Genomic DNA, 26,123 nt, shown 5'->3' on the forward strand with positions numbered 1-26,123 from the left:
AGCAGAAGGAGGCTGCATACCACACTGAGGGTAGCTTGAGCATATAAGACCTCAAAGCCCCCCCCCCCCAGTGACACACTTCTCCCAACAGGGCCACACCTACTCCAAAAAGGCCACACCTCCTAATAGTGCCACTCCCCATGGCCTAAGCATTCAAACACATGAGTCTATGGGGGTCATACCTATCAAGCCACCATAGAGACCCTGCAAACAAGAAAGTGAAGTGTATGTATACATTTCTCTCTGCTCTTGATTGTGGACATGGTGTGACCAGCTGTCTCGAGCTCCTGCCCTGTAGTGATGGACTGTAACCTAGTGTTGTGATCTAAAACAAATCTTTTCTCCCGAGTGGCTTTTTGTCAGGGTATTTTATCACAGAAACAGAAATTAAACCAGAACAAAAGTTGATGCTGAGGAAATGATATCGTTGCTGTGGTAGACCTGACCATGTGGCTTTTATACTCCAGACTATATTCTAAGGAGGATGAGAGAGAATTTGACACACTGGGCTAGAAAAGCCACTGGATGCTGGAAATGGAGGGGTGGGGCATTTCAATGGGAACTTGGAAGATAAAAATTCTATAAGGAATGTAGATAATTAAGAATCAACACACGGGGCTTTAGAGAATATCAAAGACTTTATTAGGAAAGGAAACGGGTCATTCTGGTGTTTTGGGCTGAGAATCTCTGTGTGCTGATTGGGCTGGGACTGAAGATGCAGCTGTGACTGTCAGAGAAATCCACACCACTGAAATGAAGCTTCAGTGAGGCAAAATAGAAGCATTTCCTCAAGTCAGCACACAGATCCTGATACAGCTGTGGTCCAAGAGAGGCAGGCTACATTTTAAACGGGCAGCAGAGCTTGTGGATGTAAGTGCTATCCACATGGTACTAGTTTGGAAAGCATTAAAAAACGCAAGATTTAGGGGGTCATGGAGAGGATCTTAGGGCTGACATTGTGTGACATATTCAGTCCCTGTGTGGAACTGTGAAGGTGGTCTCAGTTGCCATGGAGACCCCAGAGTAGTGAAGATGCTAAGACCACATAAACCTGCAGGTCTGGAGTGGAGCCTCCCTAAACCCAAGAGAGAAGCTGTATGTGTTGCAGGTGGCAGAGCCGGAGGGGTGAGGCTTCTTAAGTCATTTGGAGCAAAAAATCCATTAGGAGCTTCAGATACTGTGCAAAGGAACCACAAAATTTGGTATGTGCCCTTCTGGAATTTGGGGTTATTTTGATCTGATTGTGTAACAGGACTTAGACCTTACTAGACCCCCAAGAACTTAGCACAACTGATGTCATGTTATAGGCATCATTCTAATCTTAGAAACAAGCATGCAGGCCCCCACACCTGCCAAAATGGGAACAAATTCCTAATCCATCAAAGACCTTGTCCATAGTCCCAGGTCTGGAAAAGTCCCCAAATGTTCTAACTTTGATTTTTGGCTTCTGTAGTTTTACTTCTTGCTAACTGTTCTTGCTAACCAAAGTGTGTCAAAGAGGATGTAGCTTTGGGGCTTAAAAGACAAAGAACGGTGAGGCTTAGGGTTGCACAATTTGGGAAAGCTACCCTGTAGCCCTCCAGCCAGCAAATAAAGACTTCCTATTGGCTTTAAGAGTCCATGTTCTCAGAGACAGCTGACCTGATCTTGTGAAAGCACATGAACTCTGGACCAACGATTAGGGGGCCTGCATGGAACCGATCTAGGACCTCTGCATGTGTGTGACAATTGTGTAGCTTGGTCTGTTTGTAAGGCTCCTAGTGAGATCAGGGGCTGTCTCTGGCACTTAGCTGGCTTTGAGGAACCTGTTCCCCATGCTGGATTGCTTCTCCCAGCCTTGATGCTTGGGGAGGAGCTTGGTCCTACCTCAACTTCATGTGCTGTGATATGTTCAAGCCCATGGGAGGCCTGCCCCTTTCTGAATAGAGACTGAGGATGGGTGGATGATGGGGAGGGAGAGTCAGAGGGAGGGAATGGGAGGAGAGGAAGGAAGGGAAACTGTGGTTAGTATGCAAAATAAATGAAAAAATGTTTAAATATAATTTTAAAAAATAAAGAGTCTGCGTTCTTTAAAAGGGAGCAACATTCTAGAGACCCCAGTGAACTTCCCAGAGACACTAAGGCCTCAGAACCTCTGGACCCATTGCACATGAACTGACAGTTCCTAGGGCGTGTGCACCCTGAGACATTCCAGGGCCCCAGAAACTTCTCCCACCTCTGCTCCAGATGCCTCTACCCTAAACAGTCACCTGGATCTGTCCTTTCTGGAGGTGCGTGTTTATGATACCTTCTGCATAGGGTGGACCCAGCCCTAGTGTCTGGGCTCTGCATGAGATGTCACCAGAGCCCCCTGGCTCAAGACGGTGTGGTGGCCACCTGGGTTGTCCTAACTCTGTGTCTCTCTGTGTTTCCCTCTGTGTGTTTCTGTCACTTCTGTTGGTTGGAGAAACAGATCTAAAATGGAAGACAAAATGAGCTATCCTGGGTCCAGAGTAGCTGCTGCTCCTGTGATAGTACACAGCTGTCTGTAAGTCCTGTCCCAGAGAATCCAGCGCCTTCTCCTGGCTTCGGGAGATGCTGAGGGCATTCACAAGATGCACAGGCATGCTTGCAGGCAAAACATAAAAGTAAAAATCTTTAGAAGTGGAAGATTATGGTTTAAAAGTGTTGTGTTGTATGACCAGTTGGCAAGAGGTGAAGTAGAATGATTGGCTTTATCAATTTGACTTAGGACCACCTAGAAAGAGAGTCTCAATTGGGCTTGTCTATATTAGGTTAACCTGGAGACATGTCCCGTAGTGGGGGAGATTGTCTTCATTAAGTATATGGGAAAACACATCCCACTGTGGGTGGTGCCATTCCCTGGGCACAGAGTCCTGAACTGTCTGAGAGGAAATCAAGGTCAGCAAGGGATGCTGTGTGCTTGTGTTTCTCTCTGCCCTTAACTGTGGACACCGTGTGACTAGCTGTATCAGACTCCTGAGGCTGTGGCTTCTCCTGGGTGATGAACTGTAGCCTGGAACTGTGAGCTGAACTAAGCCCTTCGTCTCCTAAGCTCTTTATGTGAGATTATGTTATCACAGCAGCAGACAGCAAACTGGAGCACCAGGTGAAGGCATTCTCAAACCCTCCTGGTCTTGTAACTTTTAGGTAAACATGAAACTGAAAATAAAGAGCTAAGGTGGGCTGGAGAGAGTCCTAAGCGTGTAAGAGAGGGTACTTGCTTCTCTTGTGGGGGACCTGGATTCCCTTCCCAGCAGCCACATCAGGCTGTAACATCACCTATAACTCCAGCTTCAGAGGATCCGGCACCACTTCCAGCCTCTGAGAGCACTGCACACTTGTGAGCACACACCATGTGCACAGAAATAGTAAAAATAAATCGTTTTTTAAAGAGCTAAGGTAAATCAGAGTGGACGCAGCGATGTGTACCTTCATAGCCCTCATGGTGGCTTGCTCTTGCGTCATTGTCAGATACTCTTTACAATAAAGACCCTTGATGACTTACACCAAAATTTTGATTTCTTTATTACAGAAAACCCCATTTATCCAAAATTACCTCAACGCCCACCTTACTATTAAACCTGAACCCTGCAAGCCTGGGTCTGGGTGGTTGTCTGGCCCCCTGGGTGTCTGATGTGGAATGGAGGATCAGGTTTAACTCTCTGAGTGAAGGAACCAGGGCTCTGCAGCCCACTCCGTCCTGCACAGTACTGCAGGAGACCTCCTAATCCCAGGCTCTGAGCTCCTCTGTCCTCTGTCTTCCTGGAGATTTGATCATGCAGCCAGCGGGAGCAGTCTGGTCCTCCACAGTCCTTTGGCTTGTCTTTCTTGGGTCTTCATAGTGACAGGCCTTTGGGATGACATTTTTTCTTCATCTGCTGTGGGTCTCTGGACAACTGCTGAATAACCAGATGTCATGATGCCGCACCAGACTGAAAGGCTGCTGAACTTCTGTGCTGGTACTAGGAGCAGCACAGGGCACAACAAGGCTCAGCTGGGGCCCCTCCTGCATGTGACTGCCCAAGAAGTAGCAAGTAGAATGCTGGAGTACAGGGATGCTAACAGAAGCTGCCAGCAAGGCCACAGGTTCCGCTTCTCAGAAACAATATGGACCGGGAGCAGGGATATCATTGAGTCCTGAGGCAAAGAAGATTCTATCTCCAGAGCAAAGACCCTACCTCCAGGCAAGATAAGAAGAGGTGGGCGGGGTCTTGAACTACACCCAGCACCAAACATATCAGGACAGACTGTCTAGAAGTCAAACAACACTTTAATAAAGGACATAATGTGGCTGCTAGCATTGCCTGGAGTCCTGTGACTTCCAACCCACAGAGCAACTAAACTGGAAGGTATGTGAACAGAAAGAGCGTTGACACCCATGGGACACTGGGTGGGGCAGAGCCCAGGGACCTCAGAATAGCAGCTTCAGAAGAAGGAGGCTGCCGAAGACAGAGGAGATGAAGGAAGCTTTGAGGCTTGTGCTGGTACTAGGGGTCGTGGTGACTATGGTTGGAGTCGTGGTGGTGGTGGTGGTGACTGGGATTATTGCCGCATTTGTGCAGTTAACTGTCTGGAAAGTGAATCCTCCAATTTCTTTCCCACCCAGGGCTTCACAAGTAGCATTGCTGATATCAGAACAGCCTTTCAACTCTTCCGTAACAAGATCATTGCCTGAAGATACAAATGAGACAGTCAAAACTCTTTAACTCTATACAACCCTACTGTCCAAGCCCCAGCCCATGCAGTGTTGTTTATCTGTAAGCAGTTGAGCAGCATGCAGCAGCCCCTCTTCTATCAGTCACCTTCAAAGAAGAAGTCCAGAGTTAAGAATACTAGACAGGGCTGGAGAGATGGCTCAGCAGTTAAGAGCATTGCCTGCTCTTCCAAAGGTCCTGAGTTCAATTCCCAGCAGCCACATGGTGGCTCACAACCATCTGTGATAAGGTCTGGTGTGCTCTTCTGGCCCTCAGGCATACACGCAGACAGAATATTGTATACATAATAAATATTTAAAAAAAATACCAGACAGTAACAGTACAAGAATTATGGAGGTCAGGGGGCAGACCCCTCCTTGCCCAACCTCAAAAGCAACTGAGACAGTGAGAGGTGGGTTGGGTTGCAAACCTAGGCTTAAAGAAAGAATAGGAGCTGGATCTTGGATGCCCCATATCTTGTGTTTCTGTGGAGGTGACAGATGAAAAAACCAAGAACAAACGGGGCATGGTAGTGCACACCTGCAAGCCCAGTGCTTGGGGGACTGTAACAGGAAGATCATGAGTTCAAGGCTAGCCTCAGCTATGTGGCAAGACTCAATCAGGAAAAACACAGAGGGGAGGGAATAGAAAAAGAAGGGAAGAGAAGAGGAAGATGAGGGGGGAGGGAAAAAAAGGCAAGCCTGGATAACAGGCTCAGGGGCAGTTCTTTCTTTCAACTCTTCTTTCATAAGGAAATGAATCAGTAGGCATCCTGGGCTCCAGCCCATTCTAGCATTTCTTTCACCAACCTAGGCCCTTTGCACCTGGATGACAGTTGTGCAGCTTGGTCTTTTGTGGGGCCCTAGCAGTGGGACCAGGACCTGGCCCTGATGCATGAGCAGGCTCTTTTGAACCTATTCCGTATGGTGGGATATCTTGTTCAACCTTGATGCAGCGGGGAGGAGCTTGGTCCTCAACTTGATTTGCCATGTTTTGTTGATTCCCATGGGAGGCCTTACCCCTTCTGAATGGAGACAGAAGAGGAATAGATGGGGGATGGGTAGAAGGGAGGTGAGATGAGGGAACTGGAGGAGAGGAGAGAGGGGAAACTGTGGTTGGTTTGTAAAATAAAAAAATGATTTAAAAAAAAAGGGTCTCCAGCGCTTTCAACGATATTGTTATAATAGCAGCTACTTCTAAGTGGTTGTGCCCCTATGGGTCTGTCAGCAGCAACTCAAGCATCCCTGGGAAACAGGGAGCTCCTAGAGGCCTGAAGGGACTCAAGAGTATGAAGGGACTTGGTTCTGTCAGAACACAATGTGTGAAAGAGACCTCCAAACCCCAGCAAATAAAGTTTGCTGTTGTTTCCTCCCAGATATCAGTGCTGAGAGTCGAGCTAACCTGAGTCAGGAAGTGCAGTGCTAGGCACATCTTGATAGGAATTTAAAAGTGATATTGAAGCCAGGTGGTGGTGCCAGCACTTGGGAGGCAGGGGCAGACGGATCTTTGTGAGTTCGAGGCCAGCCTGGTCTACAGGAGCTAGTTCTAGTTCCAGGACAGGCTCCAAAGCTACAGAGAAACGAGAAACCCTGTCTCAAAAAACCAAAAAAAAAAAAAAAAAAAGAAAAAAGAAAAAGAAACAAAATGATGTTGGACAAAACAAGTAAGGAAAGATCCATCGTGGCCTGCCTGGTTTTCAGCATCAGAGAGACGACAGCATCAGGAGACACAGGCATGAGATGAACAGAGATCTTCTGCTGCCTTTAGACAGAACTTTAAATTAAAAACCAGGGCAGTGTGGGCACCTCAGCCATTTCAACGAAAGTGACCTTTTGCTGTAGTTTAACTCAGAGTGACAATGTATGTTTTGCATGTTTGAGGCTCCAGGGGATGGAGAAGAAAGAGAAATAGAGAAACACAGAGACACAGAGAAAGTGAAAGGGAGAGAACAGACATTCTGGAATAAGAAAATCTATAGAGGCTTGGATCCACTGGGAACTCCATGGTTATAGGTAGGCTTTGAAGTTGACAACAAAACTTGACATTTGTATTTAGGTACAGGCCTTAAACCCTTTTAGTATGAGCTGTGTTTTAGCTGAGACAGGCTGGTTATTCATTTTTGGTTTGTACCACATTTTTCCTTCTTAAAAATCACCAGATTACATTTTCAAGAGTTCCATTAGCCAGGATGGACACTTTCAGACCTGACTCCTGAGACAGCCCTAACGTAGAGCAACTGCCCTCCTCCCCGCCTCCAACCCCCAACCCCCACCTTCTACCCCCTCCCCACCACAGAGGACCAGTTGATATTTACTCTGCCCTGAGAAAATAAGGACAGAGCTACAGGGCAGTAGTGGCCCCCAGGATGTTCCTTTAGCAAGATACAAATGTGCACTGCATGTTGTTGTTAGGAATACTCTGTTGTGAATACTCTGACCAAATGGTGGCCACTATTGGGTTACATTGGTAGGAAAAGAGAAATAACCAGATGACCCTAGCTGGCCGAAGCCAACACCGCTCAATATGTAGGAGAAACGTATATAGAGATATAAAAACAAATAAGTCACACCTAGCCTCTCTTACTGAGCAATGGCACCCTAGTACTAGAACAAGTACCGGAGGGTCATGCAGTCAGGTAAGTGAGTCTGGAATGTGACCACAGGAGGGCAGGAGAAAGGTAACCAGAAGCAGCTCTGGACTTAAGAGCAGAAGTGGCCACCAACAGAAGGCTTCCTGGCAGTCTCTAGCTGAAAGGCATTCTGAGCTGAACCCCAGACTGCTTCCACCCTCCCCAGTCCTTCTGCCCTTCTTAGCGCAGGACTTGATGCGTTTCAGCCCCAGCCCTTTTAAGGAATTGAAGCCCCAGACTTACCACTTCCACGCTGAACAATGATTTGGACACATTGCTCTCCTTCGAAACACTGTTGGGTTGTCTCGTTGCAGGTTCCTTGGTTAATTCTATAGCAAGAAGAGCACTGGGTGTTGGTGAGATTCCGTGGTCCAGGGTCTGGGTAAAGGAAAGTCATTACTTAGAATCTTGTCATCACACTGCCCTGGGGAGGAGGGGACAGGCAGGCAGAGAAGCTGCTGAGGAGTCTGCAAACAGGAACCTCCAATCTATTCCTAAAGACACATGCTTTGTCCAAACGTTTCCTATACACAACCCCTGAGGCCCACCCTTATGGGGCAGCCAGTCTGCAAGAACGGTGGTCCACAGTGCTCTGGGGCCAACATGAGCAAGAAAGGAAAGAATCCAAGCTGTAGCCAATGTCAATGCCAGCAGCTGTTTGAAGCATTAGCCATTGGCATTAAAATTTGTCCTGAGCAGATGAACAAGGTTCATTTTCATATTGTGATGGAGTGAAAAAAAAATCACATTGAAAACCAGCTCTGCTTCTGTCTGTGCTTATGATAATAAACTTCACCATCACTGCCCACATTCTTTTCGTCTTCTCAATCATATATATATATATATATATATATATGCTGATTGATATATATATGAGGGTGAGGTGCTAGAGAGATGGCTCAACAATTAGGAGCCCAGGTTCAATTCCCAGTCACCACATGGCAGATCTATAACTCCAGCTTCAGAGAATCTGATGTCCTCTTCTAACTTCTGTGGGCATTGCACATGCATGGTACACATACATGAAAACACACACACATAAAATAAATCATAAATAAATCTTTAATTCTTATACATATATATGGAACAATGACATTCATCTCATTAAGTCTTTTTATATGTAAAACTCTTACTAGTATTTTTATTGATTTTACTGAGCTATATGTTTTTCTCTACTCCCCTCCTTTTCTTTCCCCTCCCCAACTCTACTAGTATTAATATGCATAACTTTTTATTTGTTTTTGTGTTTTGAAACAGGGTCTCACTATGTAGTTCGAGCTAGTGTTGAACTAACAGAGATCCACCTGTCTCTTCCTCTACTTCACAGTGCTAGGATTACAGGCATGTGTCACCGTGTCTGGCTAAATAATTTTACTTTGAAGTAAATGAATTAAGATTTGTGAATTTGCGCCTTTGTTCGCGAGCTAACGAAGCAGCGCAGAGTTTCGATCTGGGCACCGAGTGAAACATCATTGTGGTGAGTGAGTGCTGCAGCAGCTGGGATCATACCTTAGCCCGCCCACACTTCCTGGCCATCCTACAGGGGCTATATTGCCCAAACCCCCTCTCTCTTCCTATCCCACTCAGCTTACATCCAGATCCCCACACCCCCTGTCTCCCTCCCTCCTTTGGGGCATAGCGCCTCCCTGCCCAGCCTGCTAGGGCGCTGGGACCGAATCTGAACCGGGAGGACATAGGGGTGGCCGGTAGCTCCTTTGTTCCCATAGCCTGCCGGCAGCGAGCGGGGTGGGCCCTTTGTTCGCGAGCTAACCAAGCAGCGCAGAGTTTCGATCTGGGCACCGAGTGAAACATCATTGTGGTGAGTGAGTGCTGTGGCAGCTGGGATCATACCTCAGCCCGCCCACACTTCCTGGCCATCCTACAGGGGCTATACTGCCCAAACCCCCTCTCTCTTCCTATCCCACTCAGCTTACATCCAGATCCCCACACCCCCTGTCTCCCTCCCTCCTTTGGGGCATAGCGCCTCCCTGCCCAGCCTGCTAGGGCGCTGGGACCGAATCTGAACCGGGAAGACAAAGGGGTAGCCCGTAGCTCCTTTGTTCCCATAGCCTGCCCGCAGCGAGCGGGGTGGGCCCTTTGTTCGCGAGCTAACGAAGCAGCGCAGAGTTTCGATCTGGGCACCGAGTGAAACATCATTGTGGTGAGTGAGTGCTGCAGCAGCTGGGATCATACCTCAGCCCGCCCACACTTCCTGGCCATCCTACAGGGGCTATACTGCCCAAACCCCCTCTCTCTTCCTATCCCACTCAGCTTACATCCAGATCCCCACACCCCCTGTCTCCCTCCCTCCTTTGGGGCATAGCGCCTCCCTGCCCAGCCTGCTAGGGCGCTGGGACCGAATCTGAACCGGGAGGACATAGGGGTGGCCGGTAGCTCCTTTGTTCCCATAGCCTGCCCGCAGTGAGCGGGGTGGGCCCTTTGTTCGCGAGCTAACCAAGCAGCGCAGAGTTTCGATCTGGGCACCGAGTGAAACATCATTGTGGTGAGTGAGTGCTGTGGCAGCTGGGATCATACCTCAGCCCGCCCACACTTCCTGGCCATCCTACAGGGGCTATACTGCCCAAACCCCTTCTCTCTTCCTATCCCACTCAGCTTACATCCAGATCCCCACACCCCCTGTCTCCCTCCCTCCTTTGGGGCATAGCGCCTCCCTGCCCAGCCTGCTAGGGCGCTGGGACCGAATCTGAACCGGGAGGACATAGGGGTGGCTGGTAGCTCCTTTGTTCCCATAGCCTGCCGGCAGCGAGCAGGGTGGGCCCTTTGTTCGTGAGCTAACCAAGCAGCGTGGAGTTTCGTTCTGGGCACCGAGTGAAACATCATTGTGGAGAAACATCTCTGGGGAGTGACATCACTGGGAAGGTACATCAGTGGGCAAGAAGACCTGATCCTATAAAAGAAGATCCAAAGGGGAGTATTGGGAGGAAGAAATGGGCAGACGCCAATGCAGGAATTCTCCCAACAATCTGAAAAACAACACGAAACCACCAGAAGCCAGTGACCCCACAACAGGAGGACATGAACACCTTAATCAAGAAGAAGTAGAAAAAACTGACTTCATGAAAGTGATTGACACCCTTAAACAGCATATAAAAAACGCCCTTATAGAAATGGATGAGAAGTATAATAGAAAGTTCGAGGAATTGAGTAAATCAGTGAATGATACCCTAGGAAACCAAGGAAAAACAATCAAGCAGATAAAGGAAACAGTTCATGACTTGAAAACTGAAATGGAGGCAAAGAAGAAAACACAAACAGAGGGCCGACTGGACATGGAAAATCTAGGTAAACGAATAGAGACTACAGAATCAAGTATAACCAGCAGAATACAAGAGATAGAAGAAAGAATCTCAGATTCTGAGGATAACATAGAGAAAATAAACACTCTGATCAAAGAAAACAGCAAGTCCAACAAACTCTCATCACAAAACATTCAGGAAATATGGGACACAATAAAAAGACCAAACCTAAGAATAATTGGAGTAGAAGAAGGAGAAGAAGTGCAGCTCAACGGTACAGAAAATATACTTAATAAAATTATAGAAGAAAACTTTCCCAACCTGAAGACAGATGTACCTATGAAGGTTCAAGAAGCATACAGAACACCAAATAGGCTGGATCAAAAGAAAACATCCCCTCGCCATATAATAATCAAAACACAAAATATACAGAATAAAGAAAGAATATTAAGAGCCGCAAAGGAAAAAGGCCAAGTTACTTATAAAGGTAAACCTATCAGACTTACACCTGACTTCTCTATGGAAACCATGAAAGCCAGAAGGTCCTGGATAGATGTTCTCCAAAAACTAAGAGACCACGGATGCAAGCCCAGACTACTATATCCAGCCAAACTTTCATTCACTATAAATGGAGAAAACAAAATTTTCCAGGATAAAAACAAATTTAAACAATACGTAGCCACAAATCCAGCCTTACAGAAAATAATAGAAGGAAAATCACTAACCAAGGAGTCCAACAATGACCACAATAACTCAGACATCTAGAGACTCTTCACCAGCGCAAATCAAAGAAGGAAAACACACAAACCCTACTACTTAAAAAGTGACCGGAGTTAACAACCACTGGTCATTAATATCACTTAATATCAATGGGCTCAACTCACCTATAAAAAGGCACAGGCTAAGAGATTGGATAAGAAAACAGGATCCAACATTCTGCTGTCTACAAGAAACACACCTCAACCACAAAGACAGGCACCTACTCAGAGTAAAGGGCTGGGAAAAGGCTTATCAAGCAAACGGACCTAAGAAACAAGCAGGTGTGGCCATACTAATTTCTAACAAAGTTGACTTCAAACTTAAATCAATCAGAAGAGATGGAGAGGGACATTTTATACTCATAACAGGAACAATTCATCAGGAAGAAGTCTCAATCCTGAATATCTATGCCCCTAATATAAAAGCACCCACGTACGTAAAAGAAACATTACTAAAACTCAAGGCAGCCATCAAACCGCACACACTAACAGTAGGAGACTTCAACACTCCTCTCTCACCAATGGATAGGTCAATCAGACAGAAACCTAACAGAGAAATTAGAGAATTAATGGAGGTAATGAATCAAATGGACTTAACAGACATCTATAGATTATTCCACCCAAAGAGGAAAGAATATACCTTTTTCTCTGCAGCTCATGGAACCTTCTCGAAAATTGACCACATACTTGGTAACAAAGCGAACTTACACAGTTACAAAAAAATATTAGTAACCACCTGTGTCTTATCAGATCACCATGGATTAAAGTTAGAATTCAACAACAATGCTACCCCCAGAAAGCCTACAAACTCATGGAAACTGAACAGTCATCTACTGAACCATACCTGGATTAAGGAAGAAATAAAGAAAGAAATTAAAGTCTTCCTTGAATTCAATGAAAATAAAGAAACAACATACTCGAACTTATGGGACACTATGAAAGCAGTCCTGAGAGGAAAGTTCATAGCACTAAGTGCCCACCTAAAGAAAACAGAGAAAGCACATATTGGAGACTTAACAGCCCACTTGAAAGCTCTAGAAAAAAAAGAAGCAGACTCACCTAGGAGGAGTAGAAGACTGGAAATAATCAAATTGAGGGCTGAAATCAACAAAATAGAAACACAGAAAACAATCCAAAGAATCAATGAAACAAAAAGCTGGTTCCTGGAGAAAATCAACAAGATAGATAAACCCCTATCCAAACTAATCAAACGAAAGAGAGAGAACACGCAAATTAATAAGATCAGAAATGAAAAGGGGGACATAACCACCGACACAGAGGAAATTCAGACAGTCATTAGATCTTACTACAAAAGCCTATATGCCACAAAACTGGAAAATATAAAAGAAATGGACGCTTTTTTAGATAAATACCATTTACCAAAACTAAACCAGGACCAGGTGAACAATCTAAACAGACCTGTAAGTCGCGAAGAATTAGAAGCTGTTATCAAAAACCTCCCTACCAAAAAAAGCCCAGGACCAGATGGTTTCAATGCAGAATTCTACCAGAACTTCCAAGAAGACCTAATACCTATACTCCTTAATGTATTCCACAATATAGAATCAGAAGGGTCATTACCAAATTCCTTTTATGAAGCCACAATTACTCTGATACCAAAACCACTCAAAGACTCAACCAGGAAAGAGAACTACAGGCCAATCTCACTCATGAATATCGACGCAAAAATCCTCAACAAAATATTGGCAAATCGAATCCAAGAACACATCCGAAAAATTATCCATTATGATCAAGTAGGCTTCATTCCTCAGATGCAGGGCTGGTTCAACATACGAAAATCTATCAATGTAATCCAGCATATAAATAAACTGAAAGAAAAAAACCATATGATCATTTCATTAGATGCTGAAAAAGCATTTGACAAAATTCAACATCCATTTATGTTAAAAGTCTTGGAGAGATTAGGGATACAAGGGTCATACCTAAATATAATAAAAGCTATATACAGCAAGCCGACAGCTAACATCAAATTAAACGGAGAGAAACTCAAAGCCATCCCGCTTAACTCAGGAACACGGCAAGGCTGTCCACTCTCACCATACCTCTTCAATATAGTGCTTGAAGTTCTAGCAATAGCAATAAGACAACATAATGGGATCAAAGGGATTCGAATTGGAAAGGAAGAAGTTAAACTTTCGTTATTTGCAGATGATATGATAGTGTACATAAGCGACCCCCAAAACTCCACCAAAGAACTTATACAGCTGATAAACAGCTTTAGTAATGTGGCAGGATACAAGATCAACTCCAAAAAATCAGTTGCCCTCTTATACACAAAGGATAGGGAAGCAGAGAGGGAAATTAGAGAAGCTTCACCATTCACGATAGCCACAAACAGCATAAAATATCTGGGGGTAAATCTAACCAAGGAAGTGAAAGATCTATTTGACAAGAACTTTAAGGCATTGAAGAAAGAAATTGAAGAGGATACCAAAAAATGGATGGACCTCCCTTGCTCTTGGATTGGGAGGATCAACATAGTAAAAATGGCAATTCTACCAAAGGCAATTTATAGATTCAATGCAATCCCCATCAAGATCCCATCAAAATTCTTCACAGATCTGGAGAAGACAATAATCAACTTTATATGGAAAAACAAAAAACCCAGGATAGCCAAAACAATCCTATACAATAAAGGATCTTCTGGAGGCATTACCATCCCTGACTTCAAACTCTATTACAGAGCTACAGTAATGAAAACAGTGTGGTACTGGCATAAAAACAGAGAAGTCGACCAATGGAATCGTATAGAAGACCCGGATTTTATCCCACAAACCTATGAACACCTCATTTTCGATAAAGGAGCTAAAAGTATGCAATGGAAGAAAGAAAGCATCTTCAACAAATGGTGCTGGCACAACTGGATGTCAACATGTAGAAGAATGAAAATAGACCCATATCTCTCACCGTGCACAAAACTCAAGTCCAAATGGATTAAAGACCTCAATATCAGTCCGAACACACTGAACCTGATAGAAGAGAAAGTGGGAAATACCCTACAACAGATGGGCACAGGAGATCGCTTCCTATGTATAACCCCAGAAGCACAGACATTAAGGGCAACATTGAATAAATGGGACCTACTTAAACTGAGAAGCTTCTGTAAAGCAGAGGACACTGTCACTAAGACACAAAGGCAACCTACTGACTGGGAGAAGATCTTCACCAACCCCGCAACAGACAAAGGTCTGATCTCCAAAATATATAGAGAACTCAAGAAACTAGACTTTAAAATGCTAATTAACCCAATTAAAAAATGGGGCACTGAACTGAACAGAGAATTCTCAACAGAAGAAGTTCAAATGGCCAAAAGACACTTAAGGTCGTGCTCAACTTCCTTAGCAATCAGGGAAATGCAAATCAAAACAACTTTGAGATATCATCTTACACCTGTCAGAATGGCTAAAGTCAAAAACACCAAGGATAACCTTTGCTGGAGAGGCTGTGGAAGAACGGGTACCCTCATCCATTGCTGGTGGGAATGCAATCTTGTGCAACCACTGTGGAAGTCAGTGTTTCGGTTTCTCAGGAAATTCGGGATCGACTTACCCCTGGACCCAGCAATACCACTCTTGGGAATATACCCAAGAGATGCTCTATCAAATGACAAAAGCATTTGTTCAACTATGTTCATAGCAGTATTATTTGTAATAGCCAGAACCTGGAAACAACCTAGATGCCCTTCAATGGAAGAATGGATGAAGAAAGTATGGAATATATACACGCTAGAGTACTACGCTGCGGTAAAAAACAATGACTTCTCGAATTTTGCATGCAAATGGATGGAAATAGAAAACACTATCCTGAGTGAGGTGTCCCAGACCCAAAAAGATGAATATGGGATGTACTCACTCATAATTGGTTTCTAGCCATAAATAAGGACCACGGAGTCTACAATAGGTGAACCTAAAGAAGCTAAGGAAGAAGGTGAACCGAAGGAAAAACATATAGTTGTCCTCTTCGCTAAGGGAAGTAGACCAAATTTCCGGGGAGAAAATGGGATCTTGGGGGGGGGGGTGGGATGGGGGTAAGGGGAGATGGGGAGAGAAAAGGTAGAAGGGAAGGAGGGGGGACCTGGGAAACAGGAGAATTGGGATAAAGGAAAGGTGGATAGGGGAGCACGGAACCACAATTCTTAGTTAAGGGAGCCAGTTTAGGGTGGGCAAGAGACTTGACCCTAGAGGGGCTCCCTAGTGCCCAAGATGAGGTTCCCAGTTAGTTCCTTGGGCAGCTGAGGATTGGGAACCTGAAATGACCCTATCCTAGAGCAATACTGACGAATATCTTGCATATCATCATAGAATCTTCATCTGGTGATGGATAGAGATCGAGACAGTGACCCACACAGGAGCACTGGACTGAGCTCCCAAGGTCCCAAGGAGGAGCAGAAGGAGGGAGAACATGAGCAAAGAAGTCGGGACCACGAGGCGTGCATCCACCCACTGAGACAGAGGAGCTGATCTACGGGGAGCTCACCAAGGCCAGCTGGACTGTGACCGAAAAAGCATGGGATAAAACCGGACTCTCTGAACATGGCGAACAATGAGGGCTGATGAGACACCAAGGACAATGGCAGGGGGTTCTGATCCTACTTAATGTGCTGGCTTTGTGGGAGCCTGGCCAGTTTGGATGTTCACCTTCCTAGATATGGACGGAGAGGACCTAGGACTTAACACAGGGCAGGGAACCCGGACTGCTCTGTGGACTGGAGAGGGAGGGGGAGAGGAGTGGGGGGAGGGGGAGAAGGGTGGGAGGAGGGGGAGAAGGGTGGGAGGAGGGGAAGGGAAATGGGAGGCTGGGAGGAGGTGGAAACTTGTTTTTTGTTTATGTTTTTTTTTCTTCTTTTCGCAATAAAAAAAGAAAAAGAAAACAAAAAAAAAAAAAAAAAAAACTCATCTTTCTCAATACCTGTGATATTTTGAGTAAGTCTTTAGTTTTTCAAGACTTGTAGTTTTGTCTATAAAGTAATGATAAGAATATGAAAAAAAAAAAAAAAAAAAAAAAAAAAAAAAAAAAAAAAAAAAAAAAAAAAAAAAAAAAAAAAAAAAAAAAAAAAAAAAAAAAAAGATTTGTGAATTTGCTTCACTTTAATTTTTAACCTGGCAAATGCCAGCAAGTAGAGACCATATAAACAAAAGACTTGTGGAATTTCTCTTGTTACTGAGACTTAAAATGTTGTTAGGTGTGGTAGCGCACACCTACAATCCCAGCACTCAGGAGGCAGAGGCAGGAGGACTGGGTGAAGGTCATCCTTAGCTCCATAGCAACTTCGATGTGGGCCTAGACTGCAGGAGATACTGTCTAAAGAAACTGGTGGTTGAGGCCTTGAGATCACAAAGTTTAATAATGACTAATGAGCACTTGCTTCACTTGCCACACAAATGAGCTCTGCATCTTCAATGAAGAAGGAGAAAGCATGATATTTGTGCTGGCTGAGTACCTCCCATGTTTCTTTTGTGATTGTGATAAGTCAAATATCGATGTCATCCACCTGTGTGCTGAAGTGCCTGAACTTGAGACATCCATCACCAGCCAAGCAAAGCAGTCAGAAAATCAAGGGTGGAGCATGAAGGTGTGACACAGGACAGGCTGCTGGGCCTGGTACAAACCTGTGTCTTTGCATGCCTCTCCTTCGCAGCACTGGCTTACAAACTGATATTGTTGAGCATCAGGCAAACGCACCGTGAAGTCTGCTTGGGTTATTTCCTCGCAATTACTTGCCAAGCAGGACCTTTCCTGGTACAAAGGCTGAGACCCTCCTACATCAAGGTAAACACAGACTGTTAGTATCTGAAGACACTCCAGCAGAGCAGATTCCTGAGGAGACAGTACTTCATACAGGGGGCAGTTAACTTGAACCTCTGTTCAGCACAGCTTGGCAGAGACTAGAGAAGGTTTCTTAAAACAAGAAGAACCCAGCAGGGCATAGTGGTTCACACTTGAACCCCGCCACTTGGAACATAGAGGCAGACAGATATCTGTGAGTTCGAGACCAGCCTGGTCTACACTGTGAATTCCAGTACAGCCAGAGATACATAATAATAACTTGTCTCAAGGAGGTGGGAGGAAACAAAGAGAAAACCCTCCCCCATCAGAGAACTCGTTCCTTCATCAGATTAGCATTGATGAATTAAACTCTGCCATTAGCTAATCTGAATCTTGTGAGCCTCGTGTGGTCGCGTGCAACCAGGAGAGATGTAAAAAAGACCGAGCACAAAGTTGTAAACTTAATTAACATTATTAAAAGTTTTCACGATTTTTTTTGTTAACCACACTCTCTTAGTACTTGAACATGAACTTTGTGGGTGGCAATGTTGTATCATGATGTCAAAAGGTTGGGTACAAATGCTAGGCAGGAAGGACACCAGAAAATGGTGATTTAGTCTAACACATATACAGCCCTCCCAGGCCACTAATTTGTCTTAGCATCTCAAAATATAATAAAGCAGACACAGTGGGATTTGATATATGATACATCACATTATCACCTATACCTCCTTCCTAGAAACTGCATGAGAGCCCAGTCAGAGTTACCCAGTATAGAGACATCAGCTATATGTGGCTGTCACATCAAATATAGATTGTCCAAAATAAATTAAGGGACTGGATGTGTAGCTCTGTGGTAGAGTGCTTGTCTGACATATGCAAAGTCCCGAATTTAATGTCCAGCACCACAGAAAAACAACCAAAAGCCATTAAGTAAAGTTACATGGTCATGTTGGTGTATAATTGTAATCCCAGCATCCAAAAGGCAGAAATCAACTCTGAATTTCTGAATGACTCTCTGACTTATTTTTTGGTAAAGGCTCTTGAGCTGATCTGGACCTCTCCAGTTTTAGAGTGGCAAGCTCCAGGAATCACCTTGTCTTGGCTGCTCCCCACTGAGACTACAAGCATGCACTGCCATGCCTGACCTTTTTACATAGAGGCTGAGGGACAAGCTCAGGTTCTCCTATTTGTGTGGCAAGCACTTTATTGATTGATCCATCTCCTGAGCCCCCTTGTTGACCAAAGCCAAGGTTAAGATGTCAGTTTGTTGTCCTTCCCACTTTTGTGCATGGAAAGACTCTAAGTGGCTTAAGATGTTCCCATCAGTAGACTGCCTAGGGAGGGGCTCACCAAGGAAAATATATTCGATCTAGAAGAGAAAGGCACCAGGAGATTGAGAAAAGAGATGGCTGGAAAAAAATACATGTCCCAGGCAAGATGCCTGCATCTTATTTAGCTCTGAGTTGCTCTTGCTGTCTATATCTACCAAAAAAAAAATGTATCGACAGTGAAGTTTCGATCAGTGGAATTGATTTCCAATACACCACAGGGCTTATTCTATTGTTTGATTCTATGCCTCTACTAACATGCAGCTCCTGCTCACCTCAGCCACTGGGGAGTCGCCTTCGCAACCCACTAGTCTCACTACAAAGCACAGCACAGCCCAAACTCAGATGTCTTCCTTGTGCCCACCCTCTTTAGCACAACCCACAAGTCCCAGAGACAGAGGCAGCCCCACTCACCTAGAGTGGAGTTGACCAAGGTCTCCACACAATTCATCCACTCAGGCACTGAATCGCTGATGGGACAGTCTTTGGGTTCACTATTTCCAGGGCATCTCTCCGTGCCCTCAGCGGTTGAGGAACACTGTCTACAACTCAGGGAGTCTGAGGGGAGAAAGTATTCACAAAAGTCAACAACCAATAGACATTCCCAGAGCACCACACCCACCACAGGAAGAAAGATCCAGACGGGACACCCAACTGTCCTCTGAAGATCCCCAAACTGATGCTATGAGATAGAGCAATGACCGCTAGTTTCTTCCCATTATTCACCAGTCATCAACAGGAAGTACCAACCCTGACCACCAGCAGAGTGGTCTCTCTAAAGGCAGAGTAAACACATGGGTCTCACACAACATAACAGGCCTGGTAGTATGTACCAGGATGCCAAGAGCAAGATGCTCTGATGTGGTGAAAAAGAAGACTTTATCCAGAAGGGGGCTTCTCTCACCTATAACTGTGATGGCAAACGCCGCAAAGACACCAGCAATGAGGATGTCTTTCATGATGGCGGGGCTGGCTTCTCCCAAGGATAGGGCCACGGAGCCTCAAACCTGGAAAGATAAAAGAGGACAGTCCAGGATCTTGATGGAATGCCTACCATCAAAAGTGTTTGAAAGACACTGAAGCAAGCTTAGTACATGGTCTGTCCTTGTTTCTGGGGCAGAAAACTCAGTCCTGCATGGGTACACAGAACCATGGCTCTCCTTCATCCTGCCTGACACAAGGTTGAGCTTCAGCTGCAAATGGGCAGACAGAGCAATTTCCAGGTCTGCTGGGGCCGAGTTACAGGTCTGTCAGATTTCTGTCACTATGGCAAAATCCCTGAGATAATTGATTTACAAGGCTCATGGCTTCGGAGGTATCAGTCATTTTGCCCCATCATGCAGGCCCTTGTGGAAGCTCATGACAAAGGAGGTCTGGTCACCTAATGCAGCCAAGGAGTGACCAGGAAAGAGGAGTGTGTCACAGGGTCTCGCTCAATGAGCTAACTTCCTCCTCCCAGGCCACCCTTCTAAAGGTTCCAGCATCTCACTATAGAACCACAGCTAATGACCAGGCATTTGTGGTATATTTAAGATCCAAATCCTAACAGGGTCCCAGATAAAAACAGTGGCCCTGGGTTTTGTGTCCTCTTCACCTCCCTCCCATTCTGTAGTCCCCTTATCTCCCCTGCCACAGGATCTGTGTCCTCCTACCCCTCCAGAGTACACTGTCTCTTCTCCCAGCAGGGGTCTCCTGCATTCGCTTTGGTGCTCAGGGGCTTTGCTGCCACCACCTATGCAGATACTTGTGAGCCCTTGCTCTGCTCTAAGCCCTGTGCATGCACTAATCTGAGTAATTTCTTAGCACCTGGACAAGACTAAGCCCTAGAAGAGAGAAGTGATGCTCTCGGAACCAAGCTCTAACTCCTGGGAGTGTCAGAGCTGGGATACAATACAGACCCAAGATCCCTAGAAGACAGAAGTGATGCTCTTATAACCAAGCTCTTACTCTTGGGGGTTTCAGAGCTGGGACACAATACAGACCCTTCATTCCCACTCCATTCTGCATCCAACTCATGTTGCACACCTCAGAAGCCAGGGCCTGAATGCATCGAAGCTCCTGAGTTAGATTAATGCAGCACCAATTTCCTTACCTGCAAATCATCTGAATTAGATCTTTGGGGCTTGCTAGGTTTTTGTCACATTTGTTAGGATCCTAAATCACAGCTCAAGGAATTTCTCTTTGTGTGAGTAGCAGTGCAGCATAGGAAGCAAACATTTACACGGAACTCTCCTTGATCATAATCTTTTTTTTTTTTTTTTTGGTTTTTCGAGACAGGGTTTCTCTGTGGTTTTGGAGCCTGTCCTGGAACTAGCACTTGTAGACCAGGCTGGTCTCGAACTCACAGAGATCCACCTGCCTCTGCCTCCCGAGTGCTGGGATTAAAGGTGTGTGTCACCAGCGCCCGGCCCTTGATCATAATCTTATTACCCTATAAATGTCAGCCATAGCCAATGTGGCTCCTTAGGTTAACTCACTCGAGGTAGGTAACGACGCACCTGTCCCTCGGCACAGGAACCGCTCACTGTTCAGATGGTCAATGGTCACGTGTGCCGAGCGGCTGCCACTAACCATGGCAGACAGAACACTTGTCTCCCGTGGAGCCCCAGTGAATAGTACTGCCTGAAGACAGGCTGGTGTCTCCACCCCACAGACATGCAACCTCTGGAAGAAGCGGAAGCAGCCAGGCTCATGGGTGGGCCCGCTCTGAAGCTTGACAGCCCCATGACAGCTGTCACGGACTGAAGCAAAGCTGACCTTGTCTCAGGATACCCCTCTTCCTGCTCCGTCCCGTACGGCAGATCAAACATACATCCCACCACACAGCACGCACAGCAGGGCCTTCTGGTTGACCGACGAGGGACTAGTAAAAAAATAATGGAAGCTTGCCCAGCCAAGGGACAAAACCCATATGCATTCCCAGTGACCACACAGTTTAGAAACCCAGAGGGCAAATCAAGTATGTCTTATGTAGAGTATGTGACACACAGCTCTGCACTCAGCTACATGTTCCTCCGTATACCAAGACAGCCCTCCAGGCCTGGAACCCCAGCCTCTGGGGAAAGACCTCTAGAGCATTGTCACAATGTAGGAGGAGGGAGAAGGGAGACAAAAGTTGGAGGAGAAGCAATCACAGAAGGGCATTGACTGCACAGATCACCCAGCTCCCGCCAGCCTGATGGTGAGTCTTATTTCAAACCCAGAGAAGTCAGGACCTGACTAGCAGACAGCAGAGAGGCAGAGACAATCCTGGGTGGGACATGAGGCCTGTTAATCACTTCTTTTTGCCAGAAGAACAAGGTCTTATGTAGCCCAGGCTAGCCTCAAACTGGCTACATAATCAAGAATGATCTTTATCTTCTAATCCTCCTGCCTCTGCCTCCTGAGTACTGGGATGACAGACATGTGCCACCATACCCACGTAATGAAGCGCTAGGGATCGAACCCAGAACTTCCTGCTTCTTAGACAAGCACTCTACCAACTGAGCTGCATCTCCAGTCCCTTCCCTGCTTTGCAACAATCTATTAGTAAATCTTGCAGCGCGCTAACAGCATGCTGCCGCATTGCTCACATCTGTCAGGGAAGCTGGAGCTCAGAGACACCGTGCCACACGGACAACAGAATGCCAAGCAAGCACACCCGCAGCCCCAACCTCTACTCCGGCCTGCCCACCCCGAGAACAGGGCAGCAGTGGGCAGCACTGGCAGAAAAGAACCTCGAGAACACCCTGAACACTACCCAGAGCAAGCCTGAATGCACTCAACGCCACACCCGCCCCAGGATTCAGCTTCTCCAGCTTCTCCCAGCATCAGGCTCCAGCCTCGGAGTCCGCTCACCTTCTGGGTCCAGTCAGGGACACTGTCCCAAGAAAGGTGGATCCTGTCAGTGTGTTGGAGCAGATGTGGGGAGAGCCCTTATATAACAGGTGGCTGAATGCCCTACAAGCCCAGTTGCCTTCTAGGGAGGGGCCTCTTTGTTATCCAGGCCCCAGCATAGGGTTCTTAGATGGTGCCCTGCCCAACCATAGCGATCAGGATACTTAACCCTTGGCCCCTTTGTAGGTGGTGCTCCCTCTGAGGCCTGCAGGAATTGGAAGCACCTGCCTTTCCCACAGTGTATGAGGGGACAGTGTGTTCCTGGTACCTTCCAGTGTCCCCCATAGTGCACTCACTTCCATGGCCTGGGAACAGCATTCCAGAATAGCAGCTTGGTAAAACAGTCCACTCCCGGTTCTGGCAAAATCCCCATTTAGAGATGAGGACCCCAACTACAAAAGAAAAATGTAAGAGGCTTGACCATGGCAGATCACTGGGCAGAGCCAGACAGATCACAGGAGGGCCACACCACTCAGAAAAGAGGCTCAAGTCTCTCTGGCAAATGACTTCACCTGGTTAAGTTTAGGAGTCTTCCAGCCAAGACAAAGCTAAACCCACTGTGCAGCTGCATGGGATGATGGGTGGGCCATGAAGGAAACCTGCCCACAGTAGGCTACACACGGGTCAGGACAACAACAGGGATCACTGCCTTCTCTGACAGCCAGGGCAGGTTCCTGGGATCCATCTGGGCAGCCAGCACTGACTAGAGCCCAGGTCAGGTACACTGAGATAGCCTCCCACCCCTCATGTGATACTGTGGCTCTCCCCATCTTTCTGTTGTCCTACCAACACAATGTACACACACACACACACACACACACACACACACTTCCCTAGACACTCCTGAAGCACCCTCCATATGTCAAGCTGGCTCTACACATTTGGGAGTGCCTGTGGCCTTTACTCTCCTGAAGGGTTCTCTAGAAAGGAAGACTGAACAAATAAATATGATAAACATGCAAAATAGGCAAAAAAAAAAATCAGGGTCGATTCATCAACCAAATGGGGGCACAAGACTGAATTTTAAGTAGAAACATCAGAATCATCTAGAAGAGATGACACAGCCTGAGTGGGGTTTCTAAGCAGAGACTCTGGCCAGTTCTTGTTCTCTCTGGCCCATCCTCCCTCAGGCTATTTGATGACGGGGGGGGGGGGGGGTCCCTGAAGGAGAGCAGTCCCCTGCCTCACAGAATACTGTTGTTTTTCTCTACACACCCACTAGTGCAACAAAATCAACTAGCATGGGGCAGGATGGGTGGTGGATACAGGAGAATGAGCAGGGATGAGGAGTCCCAAGCGTTAGCTGCCCCAGCTGCACATGGAGGACTTGAAGGACCCGTGAATTTGTTGGACAGCCCTGGGAAGCCCCATCCAGTGTTAGAATGAAGATGGGCACGGGAAAATTCCACTAACCAAAGCGAAGTCTCCTCAAGAGGCTCAGATACCCAGGCTAGAGAGACAAAAGCAACCAAAAAAGATGTGGGCTGAATCCAGACTTTGCCCCTTATGTCACCTAAGTTACTTATTAACCTTGCTCCCCATCCAAGCTCCCTGTGTGAAATCCCAAGAATTGCCCTAATAAAACAGCTGCCGGCCATTTGCTCCCAAAAGCTTTTTGTCACTCCGCCATGTTTTCCAAGACCATCTATCGGGAATGTGGGAGGGGTGTTGAGCCTTTGGGGTTACACAGATGATCGTCATCAAGCTCCCTCATCGGGGCCAATACTGACAGCAACAATAAGCCCTGGGTTCGAATGGGCAGCTCTGTATGACCACCCCTCACAGCCCTGGGTTTAGTGCCCTTGATGTCCTGAATAGTACAAATGGGTATCACATTTCCTTTGGCAGGCAAGGAAACTGAGGCCCAAAAATGTCTCTCCTCTTGACCTTCAGTCATAAGAAATTTTCCGTGCATCCCAACATAGCTCAGGTAGTACCGAGCCTCTCTACCCAAAGGGTCGGAAACACTGACTCCACTTACTAAGATCCTAGGGGTAATATCTCTGTCATCAGTCACCAGATGGTAGGAGAAGCCACTTTCCTAAAGTAGGCCCTCAGGTTAACTAAGAAGCCCAAGGGCCCAGGGGAAGCCAATCCCAGCGATCTGCTCAGGAGAAGCCGGTCCCAGAGATGAGTCCAGGAGAAGTCAGTCCCAGCAATCTTGTTTTTCTTTGGTCTGGTTTGGTTTTTAAAGACAGGATTTCTCTCTGTAACAGTCCTAGCTATCCCTGGAACTCACTCTGTAGACCAGGCTGGCCTGGAACTCACAGAGATTCGCCTGCCTCTGCCTCCCAAGTGCTGGGATTTGAGCTGAGAATCCCTGAGAGTGACTCAGACACGCTGGTTCCATCATTTCTGAGAAAGAGGAGGAAGTCAGCCATTTTTATACCAGGTTCGACTGAGGGAAGCCTATCTGAGTCCCAGAAAGTCATACCAGTATGTAAATCTGAAGCAACTATGGGAAGTGGGTTCCTCCCAGGGTTTTTCTCAGCCTCCAGCATGGATGTGAGTTCCCCAAAGAGTCCCATTGTAGTAAGTGTGCAGAGTAATCAAGGAAGACAGGCTGGAGCAAGACAAGAGTTCAGCAGAGGAGTCCGTCAAGAATGATCACCCGTGCCCCACCTGTTCTCTCTTTCTTCTGGGAACACTCTCTGGTTACCTTATTCCTATAGTTGCAATATTAGAACAGGCTAAAAATTCATCAAAATCATTGCCCTCAATCTTCCCACCCCAATCACTTCACAGAAGACCCCGTCGTGTCCTGTAACAGAAGCTTCCCCCATGGTCCTTGCTCCTCTTTGAGATAAATGGTCCTCTGTTCATGTCTTCCAAATGAGAAAAACATCATCACTCACTTCCTAAGCTATTCTAAGAATTAAAGGAGAGAATAGAAACATGGAGAAATGCTCAGGGGTTAAGAGCACTGGCTGCTCTTGCAGAGGACCCCAGTTCGGTTCCCAGCACCCACATGGTGGCTCACAACCATCTGTAACTCCAGTTCTGGCAAATCCGCGACTGTTCTTGAACCTCTAAGCACGTTGCATGCATGTGATACATTAACACTTGCCCACATAAAAAATATTTTTAAGCCAGGTGGCATGGCTCACACCTTTAATTCCAGCATTCAGGAGGCAGAGGTAGTCAGATCTGTGAGTTTGAGGCCAAAGCCAGTCTGGTCTACAGAGTGAGTTCTAGAACAGCCAAGGCTGTTTTTGAGAAACCCTGTCTCAAAAAACTAAAAATAAATAAATAAGTAAGCAAATATTTATTTTAAAAGAAAGAGCTCATGGGGGAGAGATTTGGCATACATATATACATATGGGCCATGGGGCCACAGGAGCAATGGCCAACTCTGTAGCCACAAGCTCACACCAAAGACCCTCAGCCTAGAGGGACACACAAGGCCACACGGCACAGTGATCTGGGTGAAGCCCAGCCACAGAGTGCACTTTGTCATCTAGCAGTCAAGCGAGCTTAGAAATTTACACACCATTTGAATCTCTGGTTCTTCACCCGGGAGAAAAACGGAAGCTGCAATACCGAGTGGCTGTAAAGATCAAGAGATTTGGGAGATATCTTTATCGTTTCTGTAAGCTGTGCCAAAGTGCTCACCTAGGTTTTGTACTTTGCACCAACCCTTCAAATAGAACAAAGTAGTATCAAAAGCAAAACAAACGAACAAAAGATTAAGAGGGAAATTTACGATGGTCTTTGCACAATGCACAGAAGACTGGAAGTCTGGCTCAGGAAATTTTCACAGTGCTGTCCGTGACGTGGGCAAACCCACC

The 26,123-nt window shown here is 46.2% G+C and overlaps 1 protein-coding gene across 1 annotated transcript; it reads right to left on the reverse strand.

Moving 5' to 3' along the window:
* Window positions 1–4,255: 4,255 nt before the first annotated feature.
* LOC121456355 (ly6/PLAUR domain-containing protein 8-like) lies at window positions 4,256–22,356 on the reverse strand. Its single transcript, XM_041664438.1, has 7 exons — window positions 22,297–22,356; window positions 19,364–19,466; window positions 18,874–19,017; window positions 16,972–17,121; window positions 7,566–7,704; window positions 7,267–7,271; window positions 4,256–4,653 (listed from the first exon to the last, which is right to left on the reverse strand). The coding sequence occupies exons 2-7, from the start codon at window positions 19,416–19,418 to the stop codon at window positions 4,415–4,417; spliced, it is 732 nt and encodes a 243-aa protein (XP_041520372.1). The 5' UTR covers window positions 19,419–19,466; window positions 22,297–22,356; the 3' UTR covers window positions 4,256–4,414.
* Between the last annotated feature and the right edge of the window lie 3,767 nt (window positions 22,357–26,123).

Source organism: Microtus oregoni, unplaced genomic scaffold (assembly GCF_018167655.1).
Source record: "Microtus oregoni isolate MIOR12 unplaced genomic scaffold, Mior012 000015F_ref0000493, whole genome shotgun sequence".
Classification (NCBI taxonomy): domain Eukaryota; kingdom Metazoa; phylum Chordata; class Mammalia; order Rodentia; family Cricetidae; genus Microtus; species Microtus oregoni.